The following is a 13,230-nucleotide window of genomic DNA, read 5'->3' on the forward strand; positions in this document are numbered from 1 at the left end:
CCAGTCCTAATTTTGTTTTCCCCCTGTGAGGTATATAATAGGCCTAGGAGGTGACTGTATGTGTGAATGAATGATACCAAGGAAATAAAATTGGACATAATAGGGTGAAAACAAGATCCAGGGGAATTTGATGGAATACTTAACTGAAAATGTCCTTGTGAGGTTTCTAGGGTTATGGGATATATTTTCTTTTTTCAGTGGAAGTTACAAAACTCAGTTGTCTTCTCCTTGAACTACAAAAATTGCTAGGTGTGTAAGAGAAGGTTTTCAGTATTTCAGCTCTTGGAAAAAAAGGCAAGATTTTGTTCAGATGTTCAGAACTGCTTTAGGTAAACTGTGATTTATTTATTTTATATAAATTTTTTACTGTTGTTTCTATGGATTAGACTCTGCTCCAACAAAGTGGTGCCGTCCAAGTAGGTCACAGCAGTTCTGGGAGTCATGAATAAGACCTGCCTGCCTCTGTGGCAGTCAACATCGCCCTGTTCAGGAGTTAGGTGTATGCCACAATTGGTTTCTTACATCTGCATGGGTGATGGTGATTTGTTTGAGTAGTGTTGTAGATCTAGGTCATGCACTCCTTGATCCCAGAAAGCTGCTTCTCTGTTTTTCTAGTATACAGGATGTAAGGGAGTTGAGGGGATAGGGGAGAATGAAAGGTAATGGAAAGGAGGGTAAAGGGAGGTTTCTGGGTTTCAGTGGGCAAGGACTGGGATCCTGTTGGAGGACTGAGCATGTAACTGAGCAGGAGACACCAGTGGTCCTAAATCGGGCTCTGTAAATTAGATTGGTTTGAGATTTATATGTAGGATTCTGGTCAAGGGGTTGGATCATTTCTGAATGCTCAAGTTACGGTGCTAGGTTGTGAACACAGGTATGCATGCATCTACAGTTAACCTTGAACATTGTGTTACTTCTGGAAAAACAGTGGGTTTTTTTGTGGGAGAGGACAAGTTGGTTATGCAAGTCAGATGGATTGGGTCTAGATTCTCAGGCTTTCTATGGTAGAGCCTGTAGTTTGCTGCCTCTAGGGAGTGGAGTCCTCAGTGCAGTATTTGTAGAAGTAAAGAGGAAGTATGCCACTCTGCATCAGTGATTAAGGCAGTGCCAGGGAAGGGCTGGACCTACCTGTTTGTGCACTGTGCATTTTAAGAGACACTCTGCCCTGTTTTTTTTAATCCAGCTCTGGTGATCTAAAATGCTTTTCTGCTTTGGCAGGTGCTGCTGATCCTTTGAGGAATTCAGGTGACTATAGTACCCTTTTGAAAGGATGGAGGTGTGTGTATAAGCATCTTTAGCCTGAGAAGGGAATAAGTAGCCTGTTTCCCCTACCTGGATTATTTAGTCACTGGTGTGTTGCATCTCTAAGATGGGTCAGTTTTGCAGAACTCTGTCTTGTCAGCAGGTATTGGGTGTCTTTTGAACAGGACTACTAAACTGAGCTTCTGAAAGAAGATAGAGCATTACCCGCTTTTAAGGTTGGGTTAGCCTGGAAGAAAGACCTGAGAGAGGATATTACATGTCTCAGGAACTTGATTGCCTGAAGGGTTTCTTGTAAATTGGTCTCTGGATTCAGATGGCTAAATGCTGCCCGTTTTAGGCATGTAGGCAAATAAATGCATGGCTGCTTCTCTTATTTTGAGATATTTTGTATCTAGGTAGAAGTTAACCTCTCCTGTAAACCAAATGTGACATCCAAACTTTCAGTAACTGGTGAAAGCTTTCACTATATTGATCCAATACATCTTTCCCAGGGCAGAATAATAACTGCATGATGTAGCTTTTAAGAACAATTGAATATGAGATGAGATAATTCTCTCACATGCAGAGTATTTGGAACAAAAAATGTAGTGCGTTGCACCCAGCTCTAAAGATTTTGTATGCTGTGAACATCAATTCTAAAAAATAAAACATTTGCATTTGGACAGTTTGACTCTCTTGAGTGGACATCTGGTTTTGAACAACACTGGTGTTTTAGAGAACAAACTAAAATTAAGAATTAGGCAGTTATGTTGTATTTTTACCTTTTTTATTTCAACTACTTGTATTACCATGTTTGAGGCAGACTTCTCTGTTGCTGTGCTTATTTACTAATCTAACTGTTGGATGCTGCTCTGCAAGTTCAGATGTGCCTGCTTATTGTCAGGTCCCTCTGGCAGTCTGCTAACCAGCCATGTTATAATCAGTGGAAATTTAAGAATTGTCAGAGCTTGCTTGAATAAACATGACTTGCTGGTTGACTTAATTAGTCAGCCAGTTAATATCCTTACTAAGAAAATTAATTGTCAGTCCCCTTTTTCTTGCATTAATTGCAGAGACTTTTTTTTTGCAAAGGTGGTAGAGAGTTTTCACCTTTCTAAGGATTGCAGGAGTAGTAGAGTTAATAATGAATTGACCATTTTAGCTTCTGTTGTTTAATGTGGGATGGGCAGGTTTGGACAAATACCTGAAAATATTTTCAAGGGAAATTATATGTAATCAAACTATGTAGAGCTTCATAGATAAATGAGAAAAAAGCCTCTGATACCTGCTAATTTTTTCTCCAAAGGTTCAACTGAGTTGTATTCCCAGGTCTGTAGAAAGCAGTATCACAATATTGCAGCTAGTGATGGACACGTTTGGACTTCTGCAGTGTTCATGGAACTGGGCTATGACTGGGGAAATTCCATGTGTGGGAAGAAGAGTGGAAGGAAGACGTGACTAGAATTGCATGTTTTAAGGGAGATTTAGAGCCATAGATATAGTGTAGTGAGTTATAGCACAACATTTTTGTAGCAAATGGTTTCTTAGAATTGGCTGAAGATAACAAAAAGTGAAGCTGACAACATTAGATAAAAGACTCCTCATGTTATAATTTGCTTAAATGTTCCAATTTTAAGCAATTCAATTGTAAATATTTGCCTTCTAATTTTAAGCACTGCAAGTATCTTCACTGTTGCTGTCAGTTCACCTGGGAATGAAACAGTAATATTTTAGACTCTTGTGGCAGGTGTTCTATTGTGAGTGTAATTTTGTTTGGTTTACTCCAACCTTAATTTTTTTCCATGTCAGGCTGAAAGAGAAAGTGATTATATTTTTCCTGGGACTTGCATTTTTTTCTGAGGCCTTGCATGTTCTACCATCATTATACTACTCATGTTTCTGTCTTCCCGGGAAGAGAAGGCAGAAAGTATTTGGATTTTTTCCACAGAAATTTGACTGAAGTGCAGATTGCTAGGAAATGTTTTCAGAATTGCCATGCTAGCAATTGTAGACCAAATTCTTGTAGGATGTTATGTGTCTGAACCTCTTAAGACTAGCTTCTACTAGAAACTGTAGTTTACATAGGTAACTTTCCTTCTATTTGCTTCTTCATTAAAGCTTTTAAGGGATCATGTGATTTCTGCGAGTGGAGCCCCAAGAAAAATATTTAATTTTTTTCCTTGCTTAGAAGCAAGGAAAAATCATATTTTTAATGATTTATGTTAGGTAGGCAGCAACAGAGTTAGCTTCCTCTGTCAGTCCTAGCAAAATGACAGCTTCAACAGTGATGCTAGTTTAAAAAACAAAGAAAAACCAACCTGCTTGGACTCTTTGACAGTTGGTACATGTGTGCAGTTGTATCTTTTATGCAGTCCACGTATTGCAACTACCAACCTTACTAGTGGCTATACCACTCGAAGCTGCATAAAATAACCGCTAATAAATTATGTCTTTGCATATAAATATTATATGCAGGGTAGTGAAGAGATCGGTTTAACAGCCAGGAAAGAAAAAAGCTTTCTTATTTTTCTGAAGTTCAGAAAACCGTTTGGTAATGGTTGCAGACTTTATTTTCCTGGACTTTAATGTCTCCTCTTCAGTTTGGTGAGTTTCAAGAACAGAAAAGCTACTATGTTAATTCCATATCTAGTAAAGACTAGAAGTGACTTAGAGGGACATGAAAAAGCCACTGAACATCTGAAATACTGAACTTCTAATTGCATTTGTACAAGCAACAGCCTTTGGACATGAATACTTGTGTTAGATTATTAATAGCTGATCCTACTGCTGTATTAAAATCTATCTTCATTACAACATCAGCAGCTTTTCCCCACTGTTTTTCAAGTTTCCTTGTGCTACTCATCCCATGTTTTCTTGGTAAAAGCATTAAGATCCATTAATATGGAATACTGGTATAATAGGAGCCATATGTGGGCAATTGCTTTGTATGGCCATGCCTAAACATACCACCTAGTGTAAAGAATAAAGCCTTCTCCCTGGGACTTGGGACTTTTCTTTTAGAAGGTGTGATTTGATTAATTGTACTTTTCCTGTCACAGATAAGCTAGCTAGGGCTGGCTGAATTGTGCTACATCACCTGAAGGCTTTTCCATTATAGTGCTTGCAAATGTTTTTTGCAAGCTGACATATGTGTTGTGTCAGAGCTATGTGCAGAAGTGTATCACATTCAAAAAAAAGTCATGTGACATCTGGACTTGATTTTTTTAAATAATAAAGTCTCTGTTATTTACTACACACATGTTAAGATGGGGGCAAGATAGGTGTTTTTCCATATTATTTAGTGTAGATGAAAATTCTGTTATGTGCTTTCGTAACACATGTGCCCAGATCACTTCAGGTTCTTAATAGGCGTATTGTGAGTGAAGCTCAAGACTTCGCAGAAATGGGAAATTTCTTGCTAAAAAAATTGTATCAGAGTGTTTGGGAAGAGGGAAATTATAAAGACATATTGTTGTCTTAACACAGTCTCTCTGTCTTTTTCCTTCCTCCGTAGTCTCTTGTAGCAATGGGTCAAGAAGCTGGCAAACTTGAATGGCCTGAACCAGCAGGAGGATATCAAACTATTATAGGTAGAAGATACGGAAGAAGACATGCCTATGTCGGTTTTAGACCATCTTTGAATAGCCAAGACAGAGATGAACATCAATACAATGAAGACTGCGAACGATTACAATTGGAGGATGGTCAGAAAGAGAATTCTTTATGTATGTGCATATCTTTGTGTATGTGTCATTTGAATGCAAACTGGGATGTGTGGGAGTGGAGGGGGAAGGCACACAGAAGGGAAGGGAAGAGAGTAGCCACTTAAATAACACGTGTAAAGTACATTTCATGTGGCTTTATAGAATGAAACTTAGCATGAAGGCAAATTAAAGTATAGTCTATCTTAGGCTGTTTAATTTTGCCTGAAGAAGTGCATTCCTGAATGAGTTAATGCATTCTAACCAACTAGATAGCTGTAACATTGTATAATTCAAATGATTTTGTCTTCAAATCAAATTACAAATCACATTTGGAAGAGAATACCTGTTCTAAAACCTTCTATTTGGAACTAGGTTGTGAAATATTTGACGTATCATGGACCAGGTTGTTCTGTCTTTCAACCTTAGTGTAGTTACAGTGGAAATTAGTTTAAGCCTATAAAATGTCTTTAAAGGGTCTTCTTTTATTTGTTTGTACCAGTCAGACCACTTCCCTTTCTTGTTTAATAAATATTGAACAGTAGTAATTCCCGAAATAAATCAGAAATTTGTCTTTGAGAAATGTTTTGGATTGATCTATTTCCCTTACCTCAACTAGGTTACATTTTTCCCCCATCAATACTTATTTTTTGATGGGTGGGTACTACCTAAAATACGCTGCATACTTCCGTGCTAATTAGCGTGACATCTTATATACATCTAAGCAATTGTGGAAGATGCATAGAAGGAGATATCCTTGGAAATATTAAAATCTGACTGCACTTGGTCCTTGGTAACCTACTATAGGTGAGACTGCTTGAGCAAGAGGGGTGGACGGGATGATATTCAGAGGGGCCTGCCTGCCAACCTCAGCTGTTAGCAATTTTGTGAAGGAGCTTCAAGATTTTAATTAGATAAAATGTAATGTTACAGTATTGCTTCCTGCAAGCCAGACTCCTAGTGCTGAGAGGCGCAGCTCTCTCAGCTGTGTTCTCAGTTCAGTGAACTCTCAGTTCAGTGCCATGACTTCACCAACCTAGGCATGGATTACCTATTTAGATGAGATTCTTTTTTCTTCTGTAAGTTTTTTAACCCCGGAACACTGATTTTTACATGGTTTCCTACTTCTACCTGTTTTTAAAATAACATGCTAGGGAATCCCTTCATTAACCATGCACGTCTCTCTCTCTTTGGTTTGTTGGGGTTTTTTTTTGTCTTGGAGTTAAGTTTCCAAATCTCTTAATATTGACTTAAAAACTTTAAGTACTCTCATCAAGTTATGCAAGCCATTGTATGTTCAAAAATAGTTTGGATTATTGCCTTGGTTAGGAGTTTACAAATGACTTGAACTAAACATTAATTTTGTGATAGCAGCAGTATACATGGTTTTAGATTCTTTAACTCTTGCTGCTGGGTTTGATATTTATTGTCCCTTTATGCAAGAGGTGTTCAAGTGTAGTATAACCAAACTGAATTTGCGATGATGGTAACTACTAACTGTAATTCCACATTCATCCCTGCTATTATTTTCTTCTTCTGGGGAGTTGCATTAACAGCTGCATGTACAAAATATAGTGCTATTAGTATGTAATTTATAATAGCAATAAATGGCTTTATCTGAGTGTGGCAGGAGGCACAATTTAGCCAGTTAATGAATGGATAGTCCAATTTTTAACTTATGGAAAGAAATGTTGCAGCTTTTTTAATCTTCCAGTGTTTTTTCAGATTTCCTGTTCTCATTTTAAAATCCCCTTTTATATAAACAATGTAAAAATACTGCTTATGAACATGTTCTTTTAATACTTGGTTTTTTACTGTCACAGGCTGAGCTCAAATTGTGTCATTTAAGTCTATGTCTATATGCTTAGCTTATATAAATGAGGACTTAAATATTTTAGTGAAGACTGCACCTCTGGTAAACGTTTCTCTTTATCAAATTGCACTGCAGTCCTAGTGAACTACCCTTTCTTTTTCATGAGCAGTTGTTGTAGATGAGAATATTTCTATTGTTTTTGATTATTCCAATGCATTCTTTCTTAAAACTTTCTGTGAAGGTTCCAATCCATTGGTTCAAGTTTCTTCTGGTTTATTGGATGAGCCTTTGTTAGAAAATATCGGAACTGGAGAACCCTTTTGCCGAAGTGTATTGAGCCGAACTTCTGAAGAAAACACACTACCATTTTCTCTATTCTCTTATGGTCTGGAAGGCAACAAAATCTCAGGGAACTTTATGAATCCTTATGAAAATTCTGAGGACCTTGCAGAATACGTGTCTGAAGGGCATAATGATTTGAATGGTCAGAATGGAATTGCTTTTGTAAACATTGACTCTTATGAGCCAGATGACAGTACTGAAGAGGAAGGTGATGCTCAAGATGAATTTTCTTTGGCAAGAGAAGAAGCAGGTATATTTCAGGAAACACTAGATAGCATGCTTTCTGAATTAGACAAAGGCGTAGAGTCTTTTACTGACTTGCAGTCCCAGTTGTCGGCTCTCAACCACAGTGTTTCTAGAGAATTTTGTGAAGAAGCAGGACCAATGCCTGTAATGAGATATCTTAGCATAGGTTCAGACTTGGCATGTCCAAACAACAGGACATTTAAATCTTCTGCTGAAGATCAAGCTATACTGAAAAGTAACCTGAGTGATGCCAATTGTGAAACAGAGCAGATAAGAAATATAGTGGATGTTGGAATCAGAACCCCTATAGCAATTGCTAATGAATTGAATGCCAATGATGGAAAGACTGACCAAGGAAATTCACCTGAGCTAGTAGTGAGACCTAAAATAAGAAAACAAAATACTGCAAACCAGTTGGAGAGAGAGAGGTTTCTTCCTAATGATGATGAAGAAAGTGGTTCCCAGAGGAGAATTGGAATTGCTGAAGTCCAGCAAGGCCGTGCTGAGTGTGCCTTGCGAAATAGTAAAGAAGAAATGAGTTCTAGTATGCTTTTTGATTCAATAGAGTACGAAGGTCACCAAAAGAACACAGAAACAGACCTAAGGAAAAATACAGCAGTGCAAAAACAAAAAAATGCGCCAGGTGATAGCACTTTTTGGGATGAGTTTGAAGACCGCAGCAGACACTTCTCAATGTCTCACAAAGATGAAGACAGGTAAAATTTCATTTTTATATCTGTATTAGTATTGAATCTTTTGTGTAAATAATGTGCAAATCTGAATAATTGTTAGCAAATGGGACACAAAAACTCAAGCAATTTCAGAATATGATCAGATAACAAGATGCCAACTTTTCCTTTCAGTTCTCCTTCACCCTTCCTCAAGTCCATCTAAAGAAATGGTAATGTACATTTTTCTGGTAATGTAAAAAGCCTTTCTTTATGTTTAGGGTCAAAGCGCCTTACCACTAAGGAAGATTGCTTGTTTATTTTTATTTTATTTTTACTGAGCAGATGGAGGGTAGAGAGGGAAAACCATGTTCAGCATGGTTTTTGGCAAATTATGGGTCTTTGAAAGTTCCCTTCAAGACTTGTTATTTTCAGAATTTGTTCCTTCTGCCATCAAATCTCAATACGCTGCATGACAGCCTGTGTATGTTCTTGTCTCCAGCCTTTTGAAAGAAATTATTCTTCCTTGTCATATCTGAAGAATAACTTAATAGGATTGCTTATAATCCCTTTTTTAATGAAAGTTCTTTATACTAGTAGGTGTTTCCAAAGTAACTATTAGTGAATACAGTTTCAGATCTACAAATGGCTCTGACCTGGACACCAGGAGCAGTATTCAGGCTCCTAGTGTTTTGGGCTTTCTACCCAGAAGACAGACTAATTTGGATAAACCTTATGTTGATTAACTTTTACTCATATAATGCTGGTTAAGAACTTTTCACTGAGAATTGGAGTTATGTAACTGAGCTATTTGAGGGTAAAAGAAATTTCTAGCCTGCTGTTCATTTATGGTAAATGCAGTAGTGTTTGTGATGGCTTTTGTTTGGTTTTTTTTATTCCCTATTTTTCTTCTACTTTGCTTTCATCTTGTTGAGTCTGTTCCCACTGCATTCTTTACAAGACGTCTTCTGGATGTTGATGTGGCCTTTGTTGTGTGTGCTTGCCATTAGGCTTCATAAGCTAACCTGCCTAGTAGATTGTGTTTCCACTGCTTTTGTGGACAGAAGAGCATGAAAATTAATCTGCATAAACCCTTGTCCTTAAAATATTGCAAAGTCCCAATTATGAGAGAACAAAATCCTTAAGATTACAAGGCACTGTAAAATGGGTCAGTAGACTTAATTTTGTTTTTTCTTATTAAATATATAGGTGGACTTGCAAATGAATCCTTTCCTTCCTCGTAAGGTTTACTTTTCGAAAATTTTTGTTACTGCATAATCTTTTCTCTTCCCCTTCTGAAATGTTGCTACTAGAAGATTAAAATGCAACGGAGGAAATGGATTCTATTTTACAATTATAGCATTGGCTTCCATGATGCAAAGTGATGGATTGTTGTAGCATGACAAAAAGAAATACAGATCGAATATCTGACAGTGACTATGTTTGTCATGATGGCAATAACTGAACCACTAAACAGGAAGCATGTGTTCTTTAACTTAAACCCATAATGTGTGTTCCAGACCCTCAAAAGACTTATCCTTATGAAGTAAATTGTCAATGATTACTCTGTACAAAGAAGTAATGTTTTACACTCTCAAAAGATAAAGTTTTATGTTTAAAGGGTTAATCCATATTACATGTTTAAATATACATATATAGCTGCATAAAAAGCAGAATTGATGTATGTGTCAAACTAAATCCTGCAACTCAGCTTTCACTTCTTTCCAACCCAGGGAGAAATTCACTTTGCTGATTGCTGCAGCCTGGGCCTTCACCTCACATTTTTGCCTCAAGGAAGTGCCCAGCTATTATGGTGTTAGCATGTAGAAGCTGTGTGAGAAGGAGAGTCTTGCATATTTGTTAGAACCACATATGCTCTAAGTTGGAAGGGTCATGGTAGGTCCTCAGAGGGCAGGGGTGGCGGGATGAGGATCATATCCTTTAGCACACTCCATTTAGTTTTGGATCATATGGCAAGTACAGGCCAGTTCAGCCAGGGGAGAGACTATTCTCAGAAAATCCATGTGCAGATGCTAGATGAATGTGTTACGCTTTTGGCAAGTGACAAGTCTATAACTCTCTAACCGTTAAGTGATGTTCTGCTTCTCTGCAGAATTGGGCACAGTTAAATACGAAGTTTTGAAATATACACATTCAATGTTCTTCCTTTGTTCAGTATTAATGACTTTAGGCATATCTTCTTTTCTGGTTTGAATTAGTGTTTGTGTATAAACTTTAAAGAGAACAAATTTGACTAACAACATAGGAATATTGTTATAAACTGTGTTGGAAATCACTCCTGTCTTGTAAAATAGAGAAAACTAAAATAAGAGACTTGAATGTTTGGGCTAGTTTTACATTATGCTTAATTAACCTTTTTAAAACAAACCTGAACAAAACAGAAGGTTCTAAAACGTTAATATTCAGCTTTAGTTGGTGTAATACAAGTGCATTAGACTGCATATCAGAATTTCTTAACAGATATGATTTCTGTTGTAAAGTAGTCCTTTAAAATAGCCCAAAGTTAATGAATATTCTCATTTCCATCACTTTCCCTAGTCCTCAAAATTGTGATAGAAAAATATATTCCTGCTTCAAATTAAAATGCTTCCATGTAATCTGTCTCGATCTTCTTTGTTGTAAAACTTGCAGTGTATAATGTGCAGTTTTTCAAAAGTAGTTGTAATTCATTAAATAGTAAGTTTTATTGGCATGTGCTTGTAATATTATATAGAAGGAGGGTTTCTTTAAGTTTGTAGGTGGGGAGATAACATTGATAGACATAGACATACTGGGTTTAGCAGATTGCAGACTGAGCTGCAGGTGTTGTGGATTGCTGTGTAAGATGTGCTCTGTTAAGCATGTTTGCTGTTCACATATTTATTAGTTTTTTTGTAACTTTTTGAAGTGACATAGCTAGTTGACTATAGTTTGAATTTTGGCAGGTGTCAACTGTCATTGTTAGTATTGAGTAAACCTTCTAAGCGGCATTATCAAAGGTAACAGTAGATAAGTTCATCCTTCTTGAGATTCTGCTAACATCACTATTTTGTTTAAGCTGCCCACAACTTATCTACTGCCCCTTTCTATGTGGTGGCTGAGCAAATTCTGTTTGAAAAACTCCCTGCCATTCATCTGTTCTAGCTAGTGAATGATATAAGCTGCAGCAAGTCATCCATTGTAACTTTCTATGATTAAAAAAAAAAAAGACCGTTGTGTATGGCTTAGAGGTTATGAGAGCTTTTACTTTTAAGTTTTGTTTGGCTGAGAGGTAAGGCCGACATTGCTTCTTGTTTGCTAGGCAAGCATTGGTGTTCTCAGTGTCACTGCTGCTGTTTTCTCTGTGTGCTAGGAGAAAGATGTGTATAGTGGGTCTGGGCTTATATTCCTGAGTTGTTTTATGTACTCTGCAAATGTGGAGGGGGAAGAACAAAAACCTTTTTGCAAAGTGGGATGGGCAGAATTCTTTCTTGGAATTGATTTTTTTTTTTTTTTAAATGAGCTCTTTATGTATACTTGCCTTATAATACATCTATAAACAGTACAAAATTAATTTGTCCTAGAAAAAATAGTCTATATTGCAGTCATAGAAAAGTAGGAAATCACAGAATGTTTGTGTTTGTTTTCTTTCCCCTAAAGCAGTGTTTAAATTCACACCCTGTTCCTTGTTTAAATTGCAGCTCAGAATGCAGTGATGGAGAATGGTCTACAACTGTGCCTACCTATTTTACTGCTACAGAAAAAGAACAGTCTTCAAGTGATGAGAGCTGGGAGACTGTCCCAGGCAGGGAGGAATGTGAGCCTGAAGTGCAAAGCAGCAGCAGTAGCATAGGAGAGGAGAACGCAGACTTCTGTTTCCAAGGAGGGTATGGCTTTATTTTATTAGCTAACTTCCTGTAAGTTCTGACATCAGCAGTAACATGGTATCCACATGACACTACACAGAATAACATCAATTCTAAAAGTAGTTACTATACTAGCAAGAATCATTTGCCTACATCAAAGTACTCTGAATAGTTGTATGTATTTCAAAACAGGGGGGAAAATGGCATGTCATGCAAAAATTCTGTTTTATGAAAGATACAGAAATAATGAGAGGGCATTGACATATAGTGTCAATAAGGATAATAGGCTGGATATACTGACCTTAAAAAGCCAGATTAGGCAAGTTGACACACTCGAGTACAAAGGGAGCTGGCAGAAGTGCTCACCAAGCCTCTTTCAATCATTTATCAGCAGTCCTGGCTAACTGGGGAGGTCCCAGTTGACTGGAGGATAGCAAATATGACACCCATCTACAAGAAGGGCCAGAAGGAGGACTACTAGTAGAAGGACTACTTCTACTACTAGTAGAAGGACTAAAAGGATGCTGTGGGGTTATGCAGGGAGAAAATTAGAAGGCCTAAAGCCCAACTAGAACTTAATCTGACTATTGCTGTAAAAGACAATTAAAAAATGTTTCTACAATTCATTAGCAACAAAAGGAGGGCTAAGGAGAATCCCCATCCTTTATTGGATGCGGGGGGGAAACATAGTGACAAAGGATGAGGAAAAGGCTGAGGTACTTAATGCCTTCTTTGCCTCAGTCTTTAATAGTAAGACCCGTTATTCTTTGGGTACCCAGCCCCCTGAGCTGGAAGACAGAGACAGGGAGCAGAATGAAGCCCCCATAATTCAAGGGGAAATGGTTAGCGACCTGGTACACCATTTAGACACACACAAGTCTATGGGGCTGGATGGGATCCACCCAAGGGTACTGCAGAAGCTGGTGGAAGTGCTCACCAAGCCTCTTTCAATCATTTATCAGCAGTCCTGGCTAACCGGGGAGGTCCCAGTTGGCTGGAGGTTAGCAGATGTGACGCCCATCAACATAAGGGCAGGAAGGAGGATCCAGGGAACTACAGGCCTGTCAGTCTGACCTCAGTGCTGGGGAAGGTTATGGAACAGATCATCTTGAGTGCCATCATGTGGCACGTACGGGACAACCCGGTGATCAGGCCCAGTCAGCATGGGTTTATGAAAGGCAGGTCCTGCTTGACTAACCTGATCTCCTTCTATGACAAGGTGACCCGCTTAGTGAACGAGAGAAAGTCTGTGGATGTGGTCTACCTGGACTTTAGTAAGGCCTTTGACACCGTTTCCCACAGCATTCTCCCGGAGAAACTGGCTGCTCCTGGCTTAGACTGGCATATTCTTCGCTGGGTAAAAAACTGGCTGG

At 38.1% G+C, this 13,230-nt stretch overlaps 1 protein-coding gene across 2 annotated transcripts in view; it reads left to right on the forward strand.

Annotated features, from left to right (window-relative positions):
• Window positions 1–13,230, forward strand: part of PJA2 (praja ring finger 2, E3 ubiquitin protein ligase) — a 36,834-nt gene that overhangs the window by 10,268 nt on the left and 13,336 nt on the right. For both annotated transcript variants that reach the window (XM_009328709.1, XM_009328710.1), the window contains exons 2-4: window positions 4,767–4,967; window positions 6,998–8,060; window positions 11,693–11,878. In XM_009328709.1, the coding sequence (XP_009326984.1) occupies window positions 4,769–4,967; window positions 6,998–8,060; window positions 11,693–11,878 (1,448 nt within the window). In that variant the 5' untranslated portion in view covers window positions 4,767–4,768. The remainder of the gene's footprint in view (window positions 1–4,766; window positions 4,968–6,997; window positions 8,061–11,692; window positions 11,879–13,230) is intronic.

Source organism: Pygoscelis adeliae, unplaced genomic scaffold, assembly GCF_000699105.1.
Source record: "Pygoscelis adeliae isolate BGI_AS28 unplaced genomic scaffold, ASM69910v1 Scaffold16, whole genome shotgun sequence".
NCBI classification, from domain to species: Eukaryota; Metazoa; Chordata; class Aves; order Sphenisciformes; family Spheniscidae; genus Pygoscelis; species Pygoscelis adeliae.